Genomic DNA, 25,721 nt, shown 5'->3' on the forward strand with positions numbered 1-25,721 from the left:
TCTGCCTGCAACTGAAAACACTGTGATAAAAAGTTAGTTTTGCAATGCAAGTAAAACAAAAAAAGACACCATGTCAACTCACATCTTTTACTGATGCACATTAATGATTTTTTTTTTTTACAAAATACATGTATGGAAGTCCTAGAGCCTCTGCATTCAGAAGTGCAGTGAGAACGAGGCTCATGTTCGAAAACAAAACAAGAGGCAGAAGAAACGTGCCGAAAGCTCGAGATTTTTTAAATTAACTACATACAACTCTATCTCACAGTATATGAACATTAAACATGTATCATAAAACAGCAATAAAATAGGCTTCTTTATAGAAAAAAATATTTGTATAATTTCTTAATAGTGAAGATTAGCCCTATCTATCGAACTGCAACAACCTTACTTTCTCCAAATGCTGTCGGCAGACCGTACGGGTCAAACATGGGCCTCCTCAGCTTTTCACAAGAGCATTTCTGTCTCTAGAGCTTGGCTAGGGCAAGGAAAAAGATGACAATTCATAAAATTACAGCCGAGAAGTGCAAAAATAGCTTATTAAATCCGTGGGGCTTTTGATAAAATGTTGACAGCAGTAAGCTACATTAAATGAAAGTGTATTGAACAGAATGCAAGGCAGGGCTCTGAACAGCTGCGAAAGTGAGATCCTTGGCATTTCGCTATGAGCTTTGCATCTACAGTTCCTCCTTCCAATAAAAGACACACTCATCGGCACTGAACTGGAACTCGCACGTATATTGCAGAAGTTACTTTCGTAAAGCACCAGGTAATAAATAGGCTTGTACAAAATGCCTCTCAAAGACATGCTGAATTCATTATGTTCCAAATAATGTACAATATTCAGGATCTCAACTGCACAATTTATGACAGTGTAGATCTTTAAAAAAAGGAGATCCGCGTCCGTAAAATGCGATGGCACCTCCGGTCGCTACAATACGGGTAGAAACAGCACCCTGAATTAAGTCAAATAAATTAATGCGATTTGATAAAATTCGATATTTTTATGAAATGGAGATTACAAATATTCTGAATCAAATGAATGTGATTGAGAGCACTTCATGAACAGAATGATAATGTGTTTGTGGCACAGTTTCACAGAGCTGAGGTTAAAAGGGCATTGAAGCTGCATTGTCTGAGAAAGACACTGTGAAACGCCCTGCCTCGACTCGGATGAGATCAGAACAGATGAAACCCATCCAGGTGTGGGACGCCTGCAGACTGAAAGCCACCGTGTGCTCAAGTCCGCTGGTGGTTTCAGGTGATGAAGGCCGTGTCGTCGCTGGCTACTCCATGATGGCTCGATAGATGACGGGTTCGATATAGTCCCCTCTGTACCTGGAGTTGATCACTCGCTGTCTCTTGCTCTCCTGAACCTTCTTCTCTCCAAACATCCCGTCAAAGCGCATGTCCGATGCCTTGGACTGAATCACACACACACACACACACACACACACACACATGAAAATCAAGTACTTTTCTAAGCTACGTTTTTTTCCATTGTGATTTTAAAAAACGTCTTCATTAAAGAGTTAAAAGCCATGAACCAATCAGTTACGAGGTGAATCCACAACATTACAAACTTTGATTTGAAGCAAACAAGTATTTGAAAATCTAATAAAAAGAATCGCCCCTATACCCTTTAAATAGGGCACTATTTGAGGGAACGGCCATTTGTAGTGGTTTCCGAAACCCTAGTGGATCTTATCAAGTGCACTCATTCAATCCCACAATGCACCAAAATATAGAGTGTATAACTGATGTATGCTCAACGGCAAGAGAATACCCATAATGCACTGTGACAGTTGTGCGCCGAATGAATTCCCACGTCTGTAACTGAATCATCCATCCATCCATTTTCCAAACCGCTGGTCCAATGTGGGTACAGCGTAATATCATACAGGTCTAAATTCCTTTTTAATTGATTATTAGATTGTTTAATTAAAGTTTATACATTCTAGTTTCCATGACAGAGTTCAAGATAAATCTTTTCATTACTACTGGAGCAGCCAGTTTGCTAAGTTTTCAAATGATTATCAAACAGCAAGCACAAACTATGCTAAAGCGGCAACCCTTCCAGCGCACATAGTGTCTGAATTCACTCACTCGTTTTCATTCACTCCTTCAAGTGGATTATATTAGTGGAGTAATGTAGCGAATAGTGAATAAAGGTATAGTATAATCAACATATAAACAGTATAATCAAATGAAAAATGTGACAAGCACAAATCTCATAGCGGCTCGTCTTGATTACATCATTTGCTGCCCATTGGCGTGGGCGTTCACTGCCGAGCTCTTTTGTCATGATTTGCTCGCGCAACTCTTTGATTGGTGGAATATTCTGTACAGCATCACGAGTTACGTATTTTTTCAACACAAATTCAGCTGTTAAACGCAATTATTTTATATAGCGGGCTGACGGCTTCAAACGAAGCATATGCCAGCGATTAAAACCCTCGCAGCTAACAGTTGGTCGGTCTTTAAAAGTTTATTTAAAAAAAATCAATTTCCTTTTGGAGAAAATTAACAATTGATAGAGTTTTTACTTCTGGAACCTGACTGTTGAACATTATATGCTGAAGATTTTGAATTATACAAGCTCAACGACTATTAAGTATTATTGGTCATGTCAAAAAAAATTTTATTTTGGTATTTTTACTTGCAATAATCCTTAACATATAGGACTCACCAGACGAGATTTGACCCTCTTGGGCAGCTCTTCATCTAGGGTGTAGACGTCATCTCTCTTAGTAGTCAGCTGCGATCCGTCCTCAAACTCCACCTGAAGAAAAGCAGTCATTTACTAAACGCAAACACAGGAACCTTGGCTTGAACTCTTCTCTGACATTTACCTGGTACATCTGAATGACATGAGCTGCCACGAATTTGGCTCCATAGACAAGACCATCCGTCCATCGGACCTGAACCACTTCCCCCTGCGGTGGCGGACCCAGCTGAGCGCAGTCTCGGTTCTACACAAAAACATTCATATACAAGAATATGTAACATTGTAGTCATAATTAGACACAACGGTTTAAAGGTTCGGAGTCAGTACTTAAAAAAAAAAAATACATATATATATGTAATATTTTTTATTCAGAAAGGACGCATTAAATTAACCCAAAAGTTACAGTAAAAACATTCATAATGTTACAAAATATTTCCATTTCAAATAAAAAGCTGTGCTTTTGAACTTGCTTATTCATCAAAGACTCCTTAAATAGTTTTTATACAATACTAAAAAGCTTTTTTCAACTATAAGCAGTAAATCAGCATATTATAATTATTTCTGATGGATCATGTGACACTGAAGACTGGCGTAATGATGCTGGAAATTCAGCTTTGATCACAAGAATAAATTACATTTTAAAATATATTATGATAGAAAATGGTTATTTAAAATTTTAATAATATTTGACAATGTTTGATCAAATAAATGTTGCCTTGATGAGCATAAGAGATTTCTTTTAAAAATCATTAAAAAATCTTCCTGACACCAAACTTGATCACGAGTGTATGTTCATTCCAGATTTTTAAAATAACTTTCAAGATTACTTTATTAATTCCATAACTTCAAAGTCGTTAATGTGACTTTTTCAGGCCTGCAAAAAAAAAAAAATTCCCTGATACTTCCTGGTTTTCCATGACTTCTAAAATCTAGTTAAAATATTAGTTAAATGCACGTCTTGTCCCTTACCACAATGTCCTCTGGGAAAAGGTTATCACTGAAGGAGCCATCGTCAAAGTTGACCTCATAAAATGTCTCTTTTGTCAGCTGTATGACTTCACACTGGTAGTAGCGTCCGTTTTTGTGTTTGCAGATGACCTTCTGACCCACGCTGAGCTCTCGCATGGCTGCTTTATTACGCTGCGGAGGAGAAACACACATCAGAAGTCTTCTATGAGTTGTTTTTTTTTGTGTTGTAATTTTCCTAGATTCCATCATTTAAATTTCTCTGTAATTTGTTTTAAATGACTGATCCTAGCATCAACATAAAATGACGGTCACTTAGTGGATAGGAGGGTAGATGCTTTTTAGAATAAAATAAATATACTATTTATATCAGGGGAAGCAATGGTGGGTGGAGTTTGGGTGCACATAATGAAAACGATCACTGTCATAAAAACATGACTTTTTAATTAAGGTTTAGAGAAAGGAAAAAGCTAGACATAATCTGTTCTATAGTGGTCTATAAAGTATTTAAACACTTATGTCCTGCTTAAAAATATCTAAAAAAGGAAACGGGAAGTGACTACTGTTCCCCTTGAAGCAGCCACATCTCTTCATAGAGCAGTCGTGTGAAATTGCAGAACTTTAGAGTTTCAGAGCTCAGCACCTCTGATTGTACCGGCCCTTTGTGGCGGCAGCAGGTGACGTAGACGACGAAGGGCCAGTTGTCCGGGTGCATGATGACGCCTGCAGCCTGTGCGCAGGTCGGGTGGTAGGAGGTGGGGCAGCGGCCGTGAGAACACTGCACACAACAGCCCGACGTTTTCTTCATCCGCCGTTTGCAGTAGTAGCACTTCTAAAAGCAGATACAAGAGAAGAGCTTTAAGGAAGTCAGTTCAGAGAAAGTGAGTCTAGAGGAAAAGGCCCTAAGTGCAGATCTAAATAACAGCGTGTCTGCTTATACTAAAGCCATTCAAGTAAAAGTCAACATCTTGAAGTTACAAACTGTGCCAAAATGTGTCGTTTTCTCGCATGAAGGATGTGGGACATGATTTAAGACAGGTCCAGTTGTTGATTGATGGAGGTTTGGTGTAAAACCAGGGGCCTCATGTATCAATCTTGCGTACGCATAAAAACTTTGCTTACGCCAGCTTTCACGCTCACGGTCGGATGTACTAACAGTGAAATTAACGTGAGAATGTGCGCAATTTCATGTCTGGCGTACGTACATTTCTCATAGTTTTTGTCCGTTGGCGACTCTTATAGGCAATGAAGTTAAGTTGCAAACATTACACAGCGAATTGTTCTACAAGTCTATCGCACTACCACCTGTGGGAAGCATTGCTATTAATTTGCAATTTATAAAATAATTTACATATATTGTCACACGAGCCTTATGGGAATATTCTATCAATTATGCAATTAAGTAAGAACATATAAAAGCATATGCAAATTGATACAACCCTTAGTCTATGGCAATGGCAGCTTTGGCCTTATTAGAGGACATTGCTAATGGCAGAATCCGAAGAGAATGAGTTTTTAGGGACCACAATGATTTTCTGGCCCAGGATGATGACTGGCTTATCAGCCGTTTCAGATTTCCAAGGGCTATCCTCTTGGAGCTCTGTGCTGAGTTGGGTCCGAATCTAAAGAGAGAGACAGCGAGGAGCCACGCAATACCCATTCCCTTGCAGGTGCTGACAACACTTGCTTTCCTGGCAACTGGTTCTTTCCAAAGGGAACTGACAGACCGCTCAGGAATAAGCCAGTCGTCTTTGAGCCGCTCAATGCCAGCGGTATGGGTCGGGATCATCCGCATGTCTACCAGGTATAAGGTTCCCATATGATGCAGTTGACCAGCCAAACATTAAAACGCAATTTGCAGCGATAGCCGGTTTTCCTAATGTAATCGGAGCAATCGACTGCACACACATTGCTATAAAGGCGCCATCTGAAGAAGAATTTGCATATGTGAATCGGAAACATTTCCATTCAATAAATGTGCAGATAATATCAGTTACCTTCGTGGCAGTCCTGTAGTAATTCCGAGTCTCCCACAGCAGCAGATACTACTCCAGAGAGTAAAGTGTCACCCATAATTGAGGCAACTCTCTGCTCAAAGGGTGTAAGTTCATCGACCCCTTTACCACTGCCTGTTCTGCCCACACTTTGTCGGTGCGCAGCAGTTCTCCATTTAATGTCCACCTTTATATCAGACCATTTCTTTTTAAGTCCATTTACAGTGCGACTTTCAGATCCCACCGCATTGACGGCATCAGCCAAACTCTCCCACTCATATTTTTTCCTTTTGTTATTAATTCCGGAGGACAATTAAAGTTCCAAATATTTTTTTTTTCTCGTTTCTACCTCCGATAGTAGCACCTCCGATTCACTTTCTGTAAAGTTTCACTTCTTGCCGCTTGCTTTAGCCATTTTCTTACTCCTTTCTTTTGCCAAAGTGGACTCATTACCATATTTAAATGTATTTAATTAAGGGAGGAGACTGGGTGGGGCGTTGTGCTCGTGCATGTGCGCTCATTTTTACGTTAATTGGGATGTACAAAGAGAATATGCGTGGGATCCTTCGTACGCAGAGATTCATACATCTGATTTTTTTTGTGCGTACGCACATTTACAGCTTTGTCCGTACGCAATGTTTTAGTATGAATTCAACGCAAGTCTTTGTACATGAGGCCCCTGATCATTAAGAAGTGAAATGTTGCGGTTTCCACACAGAAACTCACCAGTTTGAATCTCTGTAAGGGAATGCCACTGAGATCCACGGGTGATCGTTCAGCGATGTTCACAAAGCGAGCCTCTAGCACTGCCACCGCACACAGGACATGAACCCATCTGTGCATGGAGACACATGTCAGGAACCAGCGCTGATCATTTATACAACATAAACAGATGCTGGAAAGAACAGCAGGATGAATCTCAAAAAATATCTCAAGAACATGTCCAAGTCACATTTCACCTCAGAAACAAAACATAAAAATAAGCAATTATATTTTCCATTTAGGAAAATAATTTCTTTTTTGGACCACTTACAGTGGGCCATTATTATAGTTTGTCTGGAAGTTTTACTTTTGAGTTTTTTGAAATTACCATTATTTTCAGTGATGGTTCATTAATTTTTAATCTCACTGATTACTGTAAAAAAAATATTTTAAGAAAATAATAATTATATATATATATATATATATATATATATATATATATATATATATATATATACTAGGCAAACCAAAATGTATTTAGACACCTTCAACATTTCTTACAATATCACAGTTCATTTGTTATTGTTTAGAAAATGGTAATAAAATATGACAATAACTCAGAGTTATCAAATCAGTTTATATTTCACTGGTTTTGTCCATCCTTCTGTTAGACTGTCTCACAGATGAGTTATGTTGAATATCTGTCAGCTGTTAAATTTAACTACACAATTAGATAATACCAATTAAGGTCAACCAATTACCAAGCAATGCTTGCTTAATGTTGTTCAGTCTGTGGTGTAAAAAGGTTGCATTAGCAATTAAAGATAAAACACTCCAGCAAAAGTCAGGTCAAAGTGTCTGAATAATATTTGGTCCCAATTTTTTTATAAATTTTACTGGTAGTCCACTGTATGAAGAATGTTTGGGTATAATAGGCTTCAGTTTACTTTATTTTGCTATCCTCACTTACATAAATTAACTAGTGAAATTAAATGGTGTCCTGCATCCACCAGTTAAAAAAAAAAATCCAATAAATTCTGGTGTTTGAATACTTTTTAGTTTGACTGTATATAGTAGAGTATTTGTAGTACAGTAATAAACATGTATTATAATGATTAAGTTAAATTACACATGGTATAACAAATAGTTCTCTATATGCTGAGGTATAAATAATTTTACTTAAGCAAATTTAATTTCTTTCTTTTGTGAAGTTCTTGAGAGGTTTTGTGAAACTCGCCTTGTAAGACACTAACTGATTCCTGTAATCTCACACCTTAGTTGTGTAATAAGGAAAAGTTGCATGAAAACAAAAGGTTCTTGTTGGTCTAAAGCACACAAAAACACAGCTCCAGGAATTCAAGAACTAATGTAACTTCTAGGTCAGGAGGCATTACCTACGTAAGTCCTGTCCTCTAGTAGACTTCTGTTTTACTTACTTGCCATTATTGGCTCTGTGTAATGCTCCTCCTCTCAACGAACACAGACAGCAACTCTGTCAAGAATCACAGATTCAAACATCATTGACATCATACTTGTCATTAAACAGAGAGATGAAAGATCATTGTGTGTTTAATGCAGGTGTACATTGGCCCAAAAAGTATTTGGACACTTAATGTCACATTTAATGTATGAATGTCACTGCATTTGATAAGAAACATCAAAGAAACCATTCGTTTTAAAGTAAAAGACACTGTTCAAGTAAAACATTTCACAAAAAGAATACTAGGTTTGTATACACCTAGTGTCCGTAGCTCGTATTTTAAACTGACGTTCATGTATGTTGTATTTTTGGAGCTTTGATAGCCTCAATCTTACAGGAGAAAACGTCAAAGAAAGTTATAAGGCTTTTTTACAACAATAAGCACAGTATTTCTGGGTATCCAAGTGTCCAAAGATTTTTGGGCCACTATATGTAAAGACTTTTATATGCACCTCAGCGAAGGCGTTGGCTTTACAGCGGGCACATTTCCAGTCTTTGGAAATCCTCAAAGGGGCCACACCGTAACAACCTGGAACAAACAGCGCAAATTAAACAGATTTTACAAACACACCCTTTTCTGACAAAGTATGTTCAAATCTATGATGAGACCACCATGGTGCATCCTGGGATGCCTTTCAAACAGTACTGAAGTAGTTCACATGCATGCTGGACATTTGTTCCCTAATAGATTATATTCTTATTCTTAATTTGAGGCATCATAACTGAAAGAAATTACATTAAAATCCATGTTATAAACAGACAAACTACACTTTCGTTCAAAAGTTTGGGGTCGGAAAGATTTGTTAATGTTTTCAAATAAATCAGTAAATCAGTAATATAGAAAAAATATGATTACAATTTAAAATAAGTGTTTTCTATTTGAATATACATTAAAATGTAATTTATTCCTGTGATCAAAGCTGAATTATTAGTCTTCAGTGTCATATGATCCTTCAGAAATCATTCTAATATGATGATTTGCTGCTCAAGAAACATTTCTGAAAATTATCAATGTTGAAAACAGTGATTTTTTACAGGATTCTTTCATTCAAAAGTTCAAAAGAACAGCATTTAATTGAAATAGAATCTTTTGCAACATTATAAAATGTCTTTACTGTCACTTTTGATCAACATAATGCCTGCTTTCTGAATAAAAGTACAAATTTCAACAACAAAAAAGACACTTACTGACTCCAAACTTTTCACTGGCAATGTATGTAAAGGGGAAGTATGGGGTGAGAATTGTTGTATTATTCCAAATAAACAGATTAAGTTCCACAAATCTTAAGTTTAAGATCCACAAATGCAACAATTCTCACCCCATAGGGAAGTGTCTCCTGCAGTATTGTGAGAGGTCAGTACTCACTGCTGTGCACACGGACACTGCACAGGGAGCAGCTGACGAGCAGGCTGGTCCCGTCCTCCTCCAGACGAGGTGTGGGCGTCTGGACCTCGGCGCTGTCCTCTGTGGTGGTGGTGAAACATCTCTCTGGAATCAGAGGCTTGGTCCTTATCTGACCCCTGGGCATCACCACAGCCGGCTCGCTCTCGCCCCCCTCAGACTGAACACACACACAGCGAGTGTCAGAGCTTCGTTGTACTCTCGTGACAGGAAAGAAATTAGTGCTGGGTGGTATGACCAAAAATCCATATCACGGTATTTCTCAAAATTATACCGGTTTCACGGTATATGATGTTATTTTTATTTATTTTTCAAGCATGACTGGGTGTTAACCACATTTTCTACTGATTGAGAGGGGAAATACTGCAGTAGATTGACTTAGAACGCACTATTTTACTGTCATGAGTGAATATTGTAGAAAAAATCCACACTAGTATTAATACAGGTTTGCAAGGCTGAACCAAAGAGGTGCTGTAGGAGCGGCAGAAATAACGGTTTCCCCGATAACGTCTGTACACAGAGCAGTGCTCATAAACGCTGCTTTATCAGGAAAGATAAAGAAAAATTCAATTGAAATAACAGCAAAACTTTTCTAAAGACCGTCAGTTCACTTCAGATACATTCATATAAAAACACCCGCGCAGCGTTTTGACTTTGAAACGTGCAGTGCTCATGTTTATTTAACAACCTTTTGGAAAATCTATGTGGTTGGCAGTGTTGATATTGTGAACCAATATGGGAAACACTGTAATATAATGTGTCACCTGTCCATTATAGTTTAACCTATCCATCTTCACTGTCATGCTAAGCTGTGCCCTCACTACAGTGCAGCAGTGAAAAGCGACCCCTCTCAAACTGTGTCGCGCCGTGTTCCCAACGTTGTTAAAGCGGCATACATTGCGGTTTATTAAAAATTCATATCATAACAAAAATAAACAGTATGAACCGGTATACCGCCCAGCACTAAAAGAAATAAAGGCAGACGTCTGAAACAGGCCACCGTACCCGTTGATGAGCCTGAAAGATCATGCAAACAGCGCAGTATGGAGGGAGCAGACCCATCTCTCTGTTGTACTCTCTCTCTCTTTCTGGATTATATGGTTTGTTCTGCCACAGCTGGGTCAAAGGTCGCGCCCATGCCTCCCCGTCGAGCCCGTCCTCCTCTGATGCAGCCTGATCCTGCAGCTCTACACATGCACACACAATCACAGGATGCTTTTATGCAGCATCATTATGGTATTTTTAGCAGCTTTGGTTACACTTTATTTTGCGGTGTCAGTGTTATAGTGTAATTATACATTCAAAAGGGGAACTGAAACGAAATAGGAAGTAGCTGTTATTATAGCTATTATTGAGCTTCAACGGTCTGTGACGCCACTGGCATGGTAGGCTACCTAGACAGCTCCAGCAAAATGTCAATATTTAATAAGACATGGTACAACAACGGAATTCTTACTGTTAATCAGTTGCTTAATGAACAAGGTTTACTTTTAACATATTCTGAATTTCTCGATACATTTTTGATTCCTGTAAGGCCAAAAGAATATGCTATTATTTTTGATGCAATCCCTAGCAGAGTTGTATCACTATTACAAAATCCTGGATTCTATCCTATAAATGTTGATCGTCAAACCAGTTTTTGTAGTGATACAATATTTATTGGGGATATTAATATATTAACAGATAAATGCAGTAACAAATATATTAGAAATACTTTAAAAACAAACTATTTGCCTTGTTCAACAGGGGTTTGGTCTATATGAAAATTTGAACTGGAAAAGAGTATGGTCTATAACAAATAAGTTTTTTATTAATAATAAAATTAGAGAGGGATCTTATAAAATTGTACCCTGAATTTACCCTGTCACGGAGTTACTTATTGAACGTTTCCACTTGAATATTGAAAGCTTATGTGAATTTTGTGGCAATGCCAAAGAATCTGTGACTCATCTTTTTTTTTTATTGTATATATTCAAAAATGTTTTGGTTGGATGTTTCAAATTTAATTTCTAGGCAGTTTGAAACATGTTTACGAATTGATCTGTATGATGTAGGTAGTATTTTTTTGTGCAGAACAATGTTGATTTCAAAAGTATGATGTGCTTCCTTATAAAACTTTTTATTTTACTTGGAAAATATCACAAAAAAATGTGAAAAAATGGGCTAAAGCTAAGCCAAGCTTTGAGCACTTTATAAAAGAGATTAAACTATATGGTAATACATTAGATACAATTAAGAACAAAAAATAAGAAAGACTTATGAAGCTTTTTGTTACTTTAAATTATTGTAATATCACCCCTGGCATGACCTATTTATTCTTATTTTTTTACATATTCTTATGTATGTTTTTCCTACTTGTTGTGAGGTGTATATTCATGTACAAATCTTTGTATATTTTATTGTTGCAATAAAAAATAAAATAAAAAAAGCTCCAGCAAAATAGCATCTCAAGAGTATAACAAATCAAGAGGGGGGTCTTATTGCATTGTGATCTGTCTAACAAGCGAATATAACACCTCCGATGCCATCAAAGACCGAATAACCTGTTTGCAAAATGACTATGGCATAAACGTGACCCCGACGGGTCCTGTAAGCAAGTTCCACTCACCTCGTAGTTGTTATCGTGATGTTCACCTTCACCGTAGATCACCTTGCTAAATGAATCCGACATCGAGGATGCAATCCAGAATAAGCAATTTCCATCGACGATACCCGCAAGATAGTTATTACTGTGATTTCAGCCGCTTTCAAACTGTGTATGAGACGCGGCGGCGCGCCTTGCCAAAATTTAACTAAACTAAATTCTCTTTATCGTCATATTGAATTTAAAGTGTCAAAAACACAAGGTTCTATGTGTATCAGTATATTCTAGATCCCTGCATTACTGTAGTTCTTAAAGTGACAGCAGTCTATATAAGAAGCTGTATACGTTTCATTACTACAGTGAAGAATATGCAGTTGAATTATTTCATTTGATGATTCAATTTCTTACTTAAATGCTGTTTTTAGTGTTAACTTGTACAGTTCTCTGTCCATACTGTCAAAATCAGTCAGTTCAGTCGGAGTAGCCTGACATAACGTTAGTAGCCTACAGTGGTACCATGCCAGTGACGTCATCGAAAACGGCTGCGCTCTAATAACAACAACTGTTCATTTCAGTATTGGGAAAAACTTCATATGCGTTTTGTTTTTAACATTATTTTTTTATTAATTTGTTTACAATTTTAATAACCAACATGTTATCGAATTATATTTAGTTTGTTTTAGTTCCCCTTTAAGTAACATTAATAAACTACATACTTACTATAGGGTTAGGGTAGGATTAGGATTTGGTTGAGGGTTAGTTGCATGTAATTATGCACAATTTACTGTTTACTAAGTAAGTACATGTAAGATATGTAACAAGGATACTGTAAATTAAAGTGTTACCGCAACTTTTTACATTGTTAAAATACTTTCTGTCAAAGTTAAATGTGCAGTGACAACTGTACATAAAGCATTCATATAGTGACTGTAATATGGTGACTGTATGGTGTTTGTAATAATTACTTTAGTGAGCTCATTATTTATTTATTAAATTAATACATGATATTAGCTAACCTCATGATTTGCATTACCTTAGAATTATACATTTCTGAAATATGGACTTGGACAAATCTGATAACAGATCACTCTAAATTGTAATGTAGACTAGACATGCATTTTCTGTAAAGCTGCTTTGAAACTAAATGTATTGTAAAAAGTGCTCTACAAATAAATGTGAACGGACTTCCTGAAGTCCAACACTGTGACTCTGTGGAACATTTCAACATTGCTCTGTTTGAGTAGCCCGACATAGCAACCCCGACTCAACCAGTGGTGTCAAGAGTTTAGGGCAGGACTCTCGGTTTGCACAGATGTGCAGATGTTTGTCATTCTGTTTGGTGGTGCTAGTGCGCAGAAATTACACACTTCGCACACTTGCAACGGATTTCAGACTGAACCGATTTTTCAGTGGAAAATAGCGTGGGACTCTATGCACAGCTGCATACAACTGCAGCACACATGGAGCTCATCACTAACATATGTTTGAATTAGGGCAGTTGATTTAATGCAGTCATTTAATTAATTATTTATAAAAAAATAACATGTTAATGTGATTAACGCATTTAACACACCCGCCCTATCCCAGACCTATGTAGGTCATATTACGTTTCATAAAGTTGCAGAGAAACAACTCACTGTGATTCAAGACCTTAGAATAACCCTAAAATTCAAGATATTGGCCCCTGTATGAGTTTTTGCCCTTATATTTATATCATATGATATAGTTAAGCAATATTACACGAGTAACAAGTATCACAAATGTGATATTGATTTTATACAACAGATCAATAAATACAAAGTACTCATTAAGACATTTACTGCCACCTACTGGCAGTTTTAGATTCTTATTTAAAGTATCATTTCATTAAAAAATAATTTTATATTTTTGGGCATAGTTCACCCAAAAATGAAAGATTTGTCATAATTTACTCACTTGTGTTGTTTCAAACCTGTATGACTTTCTCGTTTTTTATGAAACATAAAAGATACTTTGAAGAATGTTGGTAAGCAAACAATTTTGTTTGTAAATATATCTAAATACCAATTCAGATGCAGCTCCTGAAAAAAAGGCCGTTGTAGCTTAAAATTTTATGTGTAGTAAATTTTATGTCGAATCAAATAAAATATTTTTCTAAAGCTACTTTTTGTAATGTCTATTTTATGCTTCTCTCATTTAACACAATACTGACTTGAATAAATTATCTTTTAGGGGAATTCCGATTAATTTGCACATAATGTAATTAACTAGATTAAAAAATTCAAATCGCTTGACAGCCCTAGTTGTAATATACTAAAATAATATATTTGCTATAGTATATTTAATATCTTTATAATATAATTAATTATGATTGGAAGTTATGACAGAATGAGTTTTCTGGTTCCACAGCTTGCTATGGGAGAATACTTTAGCAGAAGCTCGTGTAACACTGATATTTTAGTAGAAATACAGAGGCAGTCGATTGATTGGTTGAAAAGTGGCTCATTACAGTAATGACAAATCACATATTAGAGTTATCTTCACATTATTATAGTATAAATAAAATATAGTGTTTATTCATATTTTGAATTAGCTTTTTATATTTTCAGTATTCATTTTTATTTTAGTTCGGCGTTTACTAATTTCATTTTGTGCTTTGGTCATTTTATTAGATTTTGTGTTCTTTTAAATTTCTATTTAACTTTTTTTTTTTTGAGCTTAAGTTTTAGTAATTTTAGTAAAAATTTAACAAATTTTAAAATGTAAATTTTTTTTAACGTTTACGGTTATTCATTCAGCTTTATTTCACTTTCGGAAAATGATTCTTAATAGTTTTTCTTCTAGTTAACAATGACAACACTGTCACATGCACACTGACCTTCATCACTGATGCTGTCCTTCATCAGAGGATGATGCCTGGGGAGTCTGGGAAGTCTGTGCGGAGCTTCCATTGGACGTTCATCTTCTTTCTGCAGGAAGACACACACTCGCACTCATTATACACAGCAGAGTGCACAAACCCCCTGGTGAATTATGATGGAACTGCAGGGGGGGGTGTGATTTGGTGACAGAAATACCAGTCAAATGTGGGGAAAAAACTAAAACGTATAAAATAAAAAAAATTGTACAAATAATAAGTCAGAACAGTTTTTTTATACAATAAATACACTTAGCACATAAACCTGCATCATCTCCACAGCTAAATGCACTAAAATGCATTTGAGCATTTCAATTAAATTATTACTCTTTTCAGCATTAACTTTCCTTTCCATGTAAATTAGACTTATTATTTTGTTATATTGCCTGGAGCAATTAAAGTCACGCTACTACTGATCATGAAAGCAGGTGGTACTCATACTTGTATTAAGAGAGCTGTTTTAATTGATGACAGCAGTAATTCATTAGATGAGGGAGAGCGCTGTAAGCGGGCTCATATCCAGACATGTGAAGTAGCAGAGTGCAGTTTCATCATTTTAAATAGTCGGGACTGTGCTAGCGGAGAGATGCTGTACAGCACCAGGATCGTTTGCTAGCATGAGGTGGTAAAAACTGCATCCTCCACAATCTAGCGCTCAAGCATTCAAGAAGGAGAGTTACGTTCAGCACTCATGTTGTGGGTGCGTTTGCACTGCTAACTGAGTTGCAATAGACAGGTGAAACTCGAAAAATTAGAATATCTTGCAAAAGTTATAATTTTTGATTATTATGGCTTATGAAAACCCCAAATTCAAAATCTCAGAAAATTAGAACATTAAATGAAATTAATTTAAAAAAAGGATTTTAAATACAGAAATGTCGGCCCTCTGAAAAGTATAATCATGCATATGTATATAGTTATATATACTAAATATATTAGTTTCACCTTTTAATTTGAATTACTGAAATACATTGACTTTTTTGCACGATATTCACATTTTTCGAGTTTCTTCTGTATAGTGCTGCAGGAATGAGTCATTAAACCTAGAAACAAGTTAGCATTTTTGAAATTCTGGTTCCATCTTCCCAAAGTCAGTGGGTTTTTTGAATGGGTTTTTGGTTAAATGGCTGAAAAATGGCTTGTGGTTAACACAACCTCACAATATATTTCACATTTTATTCTGCGACATAAAATATATCAGTAATACCCAGTCGTGATCTTTTTAAGCTTTTACTTGTCTTGAAAAAGCCAGTTGCTAACAAGTGGCTAAATGAGACTACAGAGGTCGTCAGAGACACTCATCTATTCACTTGTTCATTTTTACAGCTAGTTTATAAATCACACTCTTGTAAACTATTCTAACTCAAATGTTTTATTTTTTAAAATAAAGAGTTTGGCTGAAAGAGTGAAGATTAATGGTGGTGACGTTGAAGTCATGTGACCGTGGTGTAGTAAAAACTCTAGCTTTTTACTTCTGCCGATTGTATTTAGACTTCAAAATTCATAACAGTTGTGGCAATTTGTGAAGGTTTTCATGATGAATGTAACATGTAAGAATAATTAAACACCTTTATTGTTCACAGAGCTTATTTCCTGCAAAAATCCAAAAGCTAATGGAAAAACCCTATTGGTTTTTTGATAAGGGAACGAGGGTGATGCTAACTTCTACAAAATCTACAAAATTACCTCATTAGCGGAGTGGTCAATCCCTTTAATGAATCAGGTGTTTAAACAACAGAGACAGACGGCATCATACGCACCTTGCAGTCCTCTTGGGAATCGCTATCGGAGTCGCTGTCTCTGTAACTCTCATGCCGAATGCGCGGCTCGGGATCGCTGTAATCTCCTTTAGCGTAGCTGTGGACGTGCAGCACCTCGGCAGGGCTCAGCGTCCTCTGGAAGATGTGCTGGACTGCGGGCGGACACACCGGACTACCGCCCACTGACGCGGAGTCTGCAAGCGTGAGATTGATGGCGCTGCTGCTGGATTCTGTGGTGACATGATATGTGACGGTGGAGTTAATGCTGGGCTTGTGTTTAGGGCTGTTGCTGGGTTCTGACTGGGCATCACAGGTGGAGGCGGAGTTAATGCCAGGCTCATATGGACCAGAGCTGATGGTGTTTATAGTGCTGTTGCTGGGTTCTGATTGGACATCACAGGTGGGGGCGGAGTTAATGCCAGGCTCATATGGACCAGGGCCGATGGTGTTTATAGTGCTGTTGCTGGGTTCTGATTGGACATCACAGGTGGGGGCGGAGTTAATGTCGGGCTCATATGGACCAGAGCTGATGGTGTTTATAGTGCTGTTGCTGGGTTCTGATTGGACATCACAGGTGGGGGCGGAGTTAATGCCAGGCTCATATGGACCAGGGCCGATGGTGTTTATAGTGCTGTTGCTGGGTTCTGATTGGACATCACAGGTGGGGGCGGAGTTAATGCCGGGCTCATATGGAACAGAGCTGATGGTGTTTATAGTGCTGTTGCTGGGTTCTGATTGGACATCACCGGTGGGGGCGGAGTTAATCCCGGGTTCACACAGACTTGGGCTGATGATGTTTATAATGCTGTTGCTGGGTTCTAATTGGACATCACAGGTGGGGGCGGAGTTAATGCCAGGCTCATATGGACCAGGGCCGATGGTGTTTATAGTGCTGTTGCTGGGTTCTGATTGGACATCACAGGTGGGGGCGGAGTTAATACCGGGTTCACACAGACTTGGGCTGATGATGTTTATAATGCTGTTGCTGGGTTCTGATTGGACATCACAGGTGGGGGCTGAGTTAATGCCGGGCTCATATGGAACAGAGCTGATGGTGTTTATAGTACTGTTGCTGGGTTCTGATTGGACATCACAGGTGGGGGCGGAGTTAATGCCGGGCTCATATGGACCAGGGCCGATGGTGTTTATAGTGCTGTTGCTGGGTTCTGATTGGGCATCACAGGTGGGGGCGGAGCTAATGCCGGCTTCAGACAGACTTGGGCTGATTATGTTTATAATGCTGTTGCTGGGTTCTGATTGGACATCACAGGTGGGGGCGGAGTTAATGCCGGGCTCATATGGAACAGAGCTGATGGTGTTTATAGTGCTGTTGCTGGGTTCTGATTGGACATCACAGGTGGGGGCGGAGCTAATGCCGGCTTCAGACAGACTTGGGCTGATTATGTTTATAATGCTGTTGCTGGATTCTGATTGGACATCACAGGTGTGGGTAGAGTTAATGCCGGGCTCATATGGACCAGAGCTGATGGTGTTAATAGTGCTGTTGCTGGATTCTGATTGGACATCACAGGTGTGGGCAGAGTTAATGCCGGGCTCATATGGACCAGGGCCAATGGTGTTTATAGTGCTGTTGCTGGGTTCTGATTGGACATCACAGGTGTGGGCAGAGTTAATGCCGGGCTCATATGGACCAGAGCTGATGGTGTTTATAGTGCTGTTGCTGGATTCTGATTGGGCATCACAGGTGGGGGCGGAGTTAATGCCGGGCTCATATGGACCAGGGCTGATGGTGTTTATATTGCTGTTGCTGGGTTCTGTGATGTCATCACAGGTGGGGGCAGAGTTAATGCCGGGCTCATATGGACCAGGGCTGATGGTGTTTATATTGCTGTTGCTGGGTTCTGTGATGTCATCACAGGTGGGGGCGGAGTTAATGCCAGGCTCATATGGACCAGAGCTGATGGTGTTTATATTGCTGTTGCTGGGTTCTGGGATGTCATCACAGGTGGGGGCGGAGTAAATGCTGTGTTGAGAGGAGATGGTGCTGGTTACAGATACGAGGGCTGTGACGTCAGCGGCAGAGATGTCACTGGAACAGGAATGGGGCGTGACGTCACTCGGCTGAGCATCAGTGATGCTAACAGTTGTCAGATCAGTGTTTGGAGTGATGTCATCAGGGATGGTTTGGACATCACAGCTTTGAGTGACATGTTCAGACTGAGAGGCATCACTGCGCGGAGCCACATCATCACCGATGCTGTTTGTGGATTGTGAGGATGAGGTGACATCGCTGGGATCAGAAGAAGCGATGTCATCTCTTTGCTGCATTGTGATGTCACTGCTGGAGGTGGGGTTTGATGGCGAGAGCTCCGCCTCCATGCAGGGAGGGGCTTGATTCTCTTGCTGCTGTGGAGGGGGCGTGTCTGTCTCCATGGTCTCCTCAGCTTTAACATCACCTGCAGAAACACACATTGGTCAGTTTAGTATTTTTATTATAGAATCGCCAGTAGGGGTGTAACGGTTCACAAAATTTTCGTGTTGTGGTTCGGTACGTTTTCGATATAGCATAAAGAAAGAAATGCCAAAGAAAATTCCTACATTTTTTGGGGGAAAAAACAATGATTAAATAAGTGTGAGTTTTCCCACATCTTGAAACTTTTAGTTTTATAAATGGGGGTAATCTTTAAAGGATGAACAAATAATGTTTTGGTCATCACATTAAAAATAACATTTAAATATGATAATATTTGAGTTTTGAAGTGCTGGAAAAAGATGTGTGATGTACTTGAAAGCATTTTACTATTCCTGCCAAACTTCCATGGTTACAGTGAGTGTTACTACAGTAAATCCATGGTGAATGTTGCTGATTTGTGGACTTAAAGCCTATAACTAGTTCATTCATCATGGCACAATGTTTCTCCTGGTTTCCACGTCAGCGCCGTTTCATCCGTTAATAACAGAGAAATTTGAATGCTTTTCACTAGATCTCGCAGCGATGTTATTACTTCTGTGGCGACTTCAAATGCTTTCTTTACTGGATCTCTTAGCGCTGTGTGACAGTGTCGCTTGATCAAGATCGGCCCACACTGCAGACATTGGTCCAAACCCATAATTGGTCCGTGAAGCACAAAATAATGAGTAGTGCAGTTTAGTTACACTTTAATTACGTTTGTCATTTGATGTTGGGCAATGTTGTGGTGGTTGCACCGGTTCAATACGAATGTATGCATCGTTACACCCCTAGTCGCCAGGTATCATATGCTGTATATGAGGCTGTACCTGGGTCAGCGGAGATGGACTGTTCTTTCTCGTCGCCTGTCTCAGTCTGGCTGAGTTTGGCTTTCTTTTTCTCAACTTCCTCCTCTTCTACCTTCACTTGATTGTCCTCTTCTTTAGCTACATTTCCAGTGCTGGGTCTGAGCCGCTTCTGCCCCACGTTCTGCTTTGGACTGATGCTGTATGAAGAGAAGGGAGATCAGAGATCAATATACACTTTAGTGGGTTGAAATTCTAATTATAGTGTAGTTTTAAGTGGCTTTAAGCACTGTGTACTTGCATCGAAAAGTAAGTATAATGTACTTATTGTGTTGATGTTGTATTGTAAACACTTGTGCTGCTATTGAGGTGTGATACGGGTAAGGTTAGGGTCAGGTGTGGTGGTATGGGTCGGTTTAAGGTGTAAGGGAAGGGTCAGCAGTGTAATTACAAATGTAATTGCATGCAGGTATTTTTTAAATATGAGTACAATGTAAACATGTATACAATAAGTCCATTGTATCAAATTATTAATTTCAATGTAAGTACATAGTTGTTACAGCCACTTAATATAAAGTGTATAGTATTAATTTAAGGGGTCATGACATGGATTTTATAAAATTATTTTAATATGTTCCTTGAGGTTCACTTATAATATTAATAAGGTTAGTAAAGTTTCTTTCTACACACCTGTTGATTTGCTCTGAAGTGCTGCTAGGTTCTTCGTCACTAACAGGCTTTTTCTCCTCTACCTCCAGCTCTCCTTTCTCTACTTCTGTTTCCTCCTCTCCACCATCGGTCTCTCTTTTCACCTCCTTCGCAGGTGATGTTTCAGTGTTGTCCTCCCCCTCTTCACCATCTGTTTTAGCTTTAGCGTTCTGCTCCTCTCCAGGCTCCGCTTCTCCTCTCTCCTCTTTGCTGCTATCGCTGAGCTCTCCCTTCTCGTTCTCTGTCTTTCCGTCTGTCAGGAGCTCTGACGTCACTGGTGTGGTCTTTGAGTGGTCAATGGGCGCATTGTCCTTTCCTGCTTTCCAAAGTTTATAACGTTCTGGTTGAAACTTGCGAACAAACAAATCCATGGATATCTTCACCATGTCCTTCCGGCAGGAACACTGAGAAAGAGACGCACATCAACAATCAAAAACAAATACCCGCGGTTCAATTCTTAAAGGTGCTCTAAGCGATGTCGGGTGACGTCACTTCTTGTTGACGTTTAAAGTATTGTCAAACAAAACGGAGGCTAGCTAGACCCTCCTTCCTCCTCATCCGCGCACTAACCCCCCAAACCCTTCTTATCGGTTATTGGCTGGCACAGTTTGTTATGTTTCGTGGTGCGGGTTAGCCCAGTTTATTTTTGTTGCCGTTTGTGGAGCCTGGTGTGTCTGCAGAGACTGCGTTTTTTTACAGTGTTCAGAGGACAGGCAGCTAGCGGATAGTAAGGAGACGTTTGCTGTATGTGACTAAAAATGTTATGGCCTAAAAAACGCGTGACATCGCTTAGAGCACCTTTAAGGTCCAAAAACTGAGGTTAAAAAAAGTACCAATGTTGCCAGTTTGCCATAATCTATCCAGCGCTGGGATGCAAAGTTGGTGGATTCTGCACAGTTGAAGCCATGGTTAAACCCAGCGTGATATCCAAATGGGAAGGTCACAATAAACTGACCTGCTTCCTGTGTGACCTAATGAATTAAGCAGAAAGAAGTCAAATCATGAGATTAAAATCAAGCATGACATGATAAGATGATAAAAATAAGGTAACTAACCTTCTCAAACGGTATTCCGTACTTTCTCAGAATTGACGGTGAAATTAAAGTCATTTTGTGTCGCAAGAAGGCTTCACAACTTTGGGCGCTTCCAGGAAAAAATCCTGCATGAATGAAAATGAGAAGAGTCGTGAGTAAATGAGCTGCTGAAAGAGAGGTTTCTAATTATGTTTTTAAGACCAGTGTACCTTTAGCAAGACGCTCCAATCTTTTCCCTTGCTCTGGAGGAACAACATACCTGCAGAAGACCAAGTAATAAAGCGTTTCAAATCTCTTTAGGACGATATGAATATTAATAGGGTCTGAAAGCTTTTATAATGTTTTTGAAAGAAGTTTCTTCTGCTCACCAAGGCTGCATTTATTTGATCAAAAATACAGTAAAAACAGGAATATTGTGAATTATTAATACAATTTAAAATAGCTGTTTTATATGTTGAATATATTGAAAATGTAATTTATTCCTGTGATCAAAGCTGAATTTTCAGCATCATTACTCCAGTCTTCAGTGTCACATGATCCTTCAGAAATCATTCTAATATGATGATTTGCTGCTCAAGAAACATTTATTATTATTAGCAATGGTGAAAAGCGTTTAAATTTGAAAACTGATTTTTTTTTCTTCAGGATTCTTTGATGTAATAGAAAGTTAAAAAGAACAGCAGTTCTTTGAAATGATTTCTTTTTAATGTTAAAAATGTTTTTACTGTCACTTCGCTTCAATTGAATGCGTCCTTGCTGAATAAAAGTAATAATTTATTTTAAAAACATTTGAATGGTAGTGTATAAGAACAAATGCTTGTTTCCTATGGGTAAATGCAAACATTAAACACGAGTTGAGACAGTACCAGGTCTTGGGTTCTCCAAAGTGAAGGTAGTTAATGCTGTAGAGATCCATGTCCTCTGTGTGCCAGGCGAATGTGCTCTTCCACATGCCAAAATAAAGATACGGAGTGTTTACTCCTTTGATAGTGATTCCACTCTCGCTCTCCACAGTGTCCAAAATAGTGTTGAGACGACCAATATTCCACTCCGTCACGTCCTGTATACAGTCACATATATATGTGCAATCATTGAATAGCACTATTATAACACTGTGTACAGGGGTTGTAACTGAAATATAGTGGTGAAGAATATTTTTTTAACAAAAAGATTACTCACTGGATCATACAGGGTTCCACTGACGTCTGCTCCATATAATGGTGGATTGAATGTTAAATTCTTCCAATATTTCCTCTCCAGTTCATCAAAATCAGCATAAATGGGATTACAGAACCTGGAGTCGAGTTAGAGAATCGTTTTATTAAACAGTGATACGACATTCTCAATGCATTACTTTTATAATGTGACGCATCTCAGAGCGAACAAGGATATACAGTGGGTGATAATGTTGGCAGTTTTTATGCCTCGAGATTTGAAAAGTAGGCTATGATATTATCAGCTAATATTACGTTTCCCTGTTCAATCAGACTTACACTCCTGTTTAAAAGTTTGGGGTCTGTGCTTTTATAGGTCAAGACATTTATAATGTTACAAAAGATTTAAAGCTTTTTTTTTCACGTTTCTATTCATCAAACAAACTTTTGAATTGTTGGTTACATCAGCAAAAAAAGGAAAAATCACTTCATATGTGGAGAATGTTATTCCTTTAGAAAATAATGTGATTAATCCTGCATGCCAACACGTTTATTAAAAAGCAAATTAGCAGTCATTTTGATTTCAAAAAGACCTTACTGAATTTGAATTAGGATTCAACCGTATCTAAACACATGAACATTTGATGCTCACTTGTCTGTGTTGGCTGTTTTGCGGAACTCGCGGACTGTCATTGGCTTCTTCTGGATGTTGTACTGAGTGAAGAGCCCTGATTGGCCAGTGACCACCTGTTGAATAGGGGCGGGAATCAACAGATCATCGATGTCATCATATGTGCCCCGGGGCTTCCAGTCCTTTGGTGGCACCACCTGCAACAAACAAACGCAGTTGCAAACTTCCCATCTACAACACGAAAAAGTCTCTCACAGCGATCTGAACTGAATGAAAATCTTATTATCAACTTCAACAAAGAGCGGGTAACCTTTGCCATCCCGGCTCTGTGCGCCCCCTGCGACTCCATATATGCGATGTATCTGTTGAACTCTTTGAACTCCTCTTTTGTGGGATGAAAGGTCATGATCCTGATGGCAGGACTCTGGGAGCTTTGGGAGACCGAGTCCGAAGCCATTCTGCCACTTGAACTGTATGAAAAACATATAGAATTCAGAAATAAAGAAATCAACAACAACAAAAAATCCATGACATAACATACTAGTTTTTGTGTTGTTTTTTAACTCTTGCAACAAAATTGTACTCTTGCAAGTAAAATTTGCATTGCATTTACATTACATTATTCTCCTAACAAGTGTTTTACTCCAGAAAACATCACCTGACTAACTACTAAACTCCACATTTAAACCACCACTACTATTACTACTACTAGTCAAGGCGCAAACACACATTCATGATCACTTTAAGCAACTCAAAATATCATAATAATAACGAAAAGAGAAATAAAAGCATAATATACCGTAGCCTACAATTCAAAATCAATTTTAAATCATTTAAAAATAAATAAATACTCATTAAGTAATAAAAAAAGCTCAGTTTCAAAAACTATTTAATGTTTAATAAAAAATTATTGTTTATAAAATAATTAAAAAATATGTTTTCATTTAATTAAATGTATTAATATTTTTTTAAATTATGACTATAATTATATTTAATTATAATAACAAAAATAATACAAAAATTCCAACCTGTTGAAACAACTAAACTAAACTTAAAACAAATATTTAGAAAAACAACAATAAAAAAGCAGTTAATTAGAGAATATTAATTAAGTTCAAATTGATTTAAACTGGAAAAACTAGAATAAAACAACTTATGACAGTTGACAACATGCACTTTACTGACATAAATAACCTCAATTAACTTTTTTCAATTATCAACATTATATGATAAACGTTATACATTTCTTTTTACACAAATACATAAGTAAACTATTTTATTCAAGCTCACAGTATGTAATAAAAGCATTAACCCACTGTAGTGTTTAATAACTGTTATGATTGTGAATGTTGAAGCACCTGTGTAAACTCACACTAGCATGCTAGCTGACATTAGCCAGATAAACACATAATATATGATAATTCAGAGAGTTTAATCAGAAAGCATCACATCTATGAATGTGTCACAATGTCATAATCAGGTTCTGCTCAGGAACATTTCAAGTTTGACCCCGAAATCTCTCAAACTCACAGCAAAAACAACACCAAACACAAACTGACGGCTAAAGCCGCTCAAATGAACACAAACTTACTCCTGTCGCACAAACACACCGCTTCAGCTCAACACACACACGCTCATATACCTCAACACAGTGTAATTAAAGGCTTTTGGAAGTGTATAACTGTGTTATGACATGAATTATTGATCCGCTCCAAACTTTGATGAGCCTGATGGCTAACTACTATAAACACCGACATTCACGCACTGAAACACACATGAAATCACCCTACACACACACAGACACGCACATATGTGTCAGGAGAGGCTGAGAGGACTTTACTCACGGGTGTCGCGGGCTCAGTTGAGGGGTGTTGAGGGCGCAAAACTCAGAAAAACAGCGCAGAAAAAGACGCTTACAAACCAGACATGTCCTCCATTAGAGTGAAGCGTGACTGCGCATGCGCGCGCAGTGTTTACAAAAGGCTTGTTCGACTTGAACCGGCGCTGCACAGACCGATCGGTTGATGACATCAAAGTACCGCGAGAGCGATTAGAGAGCAGACGGCTCCTTATGCTTTTGAATCGCTCTCGCGGTACTTTGATGTCATCAACCGATCGGTCTGCGCAGCGCCGGTTCAAGTCGAACAAGCCTAAAGATGGAAGAAGGCGTTCCCCTGCGCGCGGCCCCTAATCAACGCTCTGCACATGGGCCCTATGGGGCCTTTTGGATAATATGGAAAATGTTAAGGTATAAATCTCTCTAAATGAACTATAAATCTCTCTATATGAACGATATGGGATCATAGAATAATATGGATCATAGATATAAAATATATAGCCTATTTTTTATAGACTATTTGTATTATATAGAATCGATAAAGACAAAGAGTGATTTAGATGCAGTCATATATATCATATAGGGATATACTGTAAGTATTCACTCCACATATGATATGGTGCCTTATA

General features: G+C 38.2%; 1 protein-coding gene across 2 annotated transcripts; it reads right to left on the reverse strand.

Annotated features, from left to right (window-relative positions):
• Positions 1-73: 73 nt before the first annotated feature.
• kdm4aa (lysine (K)-specific demethylase 4A, genome duplicate a) lies at positions 74-25,297 on the reverse strand. Of its 2 annotated transcripts, XM_077199810.1 has the most exons (23): positions 25,100-25,215; positions 23,566-23,725; positions 23,277-23,452; positions 22,650-22,764; positions 22,337-22,530; positions 21,680-21,729; positions 21,492-21,595; positions 21,270-21,407; positions 20,419-20,840; positions 19,753-19,928; positions 17,609-18,929; positions 16,513-17,434; positions 14,714-14,804; positions 10,278-10,459; positions 9,237-9,432; positions 8,323-8,399; positions 7,827-7,882; positions 6,415-6,523; positions 4,338-4,526; positions 3,698-3,868; positions 2,853-2,972; positions 2,690-2,782; positions 74-1,424 (listed from the first exon to the last, which is right to left on the reverse strand). In XM_077199810.1, the coding sequence occupies exons 2-23, from the start codon at positions 23,710-23,712 to the stop codon at positions 1,287-1,289; spliced, it is 5,187 nt and encodes a 1,728-aa protein (XP_077055925.1). In that variant the 5' UTR covers positions 23,713-23,725; positions 25,100-25,215; the 3' UTR covers positions 74-1,286. The 2 variants fall into 2 exon arrangements, with proteins under 2 accessions (XP_077055925.1, XP_077055923.1); XM_077199808.1 differs by having other exon boundaries at positions 16,513-18,929; positions 25,100-25,297.
• Positions 25,298-25,721: the final 424 nt, after the last annotated feature.

The sequence above is a fragment of the Siphateles boraxobius genome, unplaced genomic scaffold (genome assembly GCF_051911475.1).
Source record: "Siphateles boraxobius isolate OS27281-9 unplaced genomic scaffold, OSU_SipBor_1 41, whole genome shotgun sequence".
In the NCBI taxonomy this organism is placed as follows: Eukaryota; Metazoa; Chordata; class Actinopteri; order Cypriniformes; family Leuciscidae; genus Siphateles; species Siphateles boraxobius.

Bases quoted from the DNA above. Each gene is read 5' to 3' on its own strand.
- kdm4aa (XM_077199808.1), bottom strand. From the start codon at position 23,712: ATGGCTTCGGACTCGGTCTCCCAAAGCTCCCAGAGTCCTGCCATCAGG. The intron at 21,730-22,336 runs GTACTGTCTCAA...GGTCTTCTGCAG, and splicing joins TTTGGAGAACCCAAGACCTG to GTATGTTGTTCCTCCAGAGC. The intron at 7,883-8,322 runs GTGCATATAAAA...GATTCTTGACAG, and splicing joins AAGCCAACGCCTTCGCTGAG to AGTTGCTGTCTGTGTTCGTT.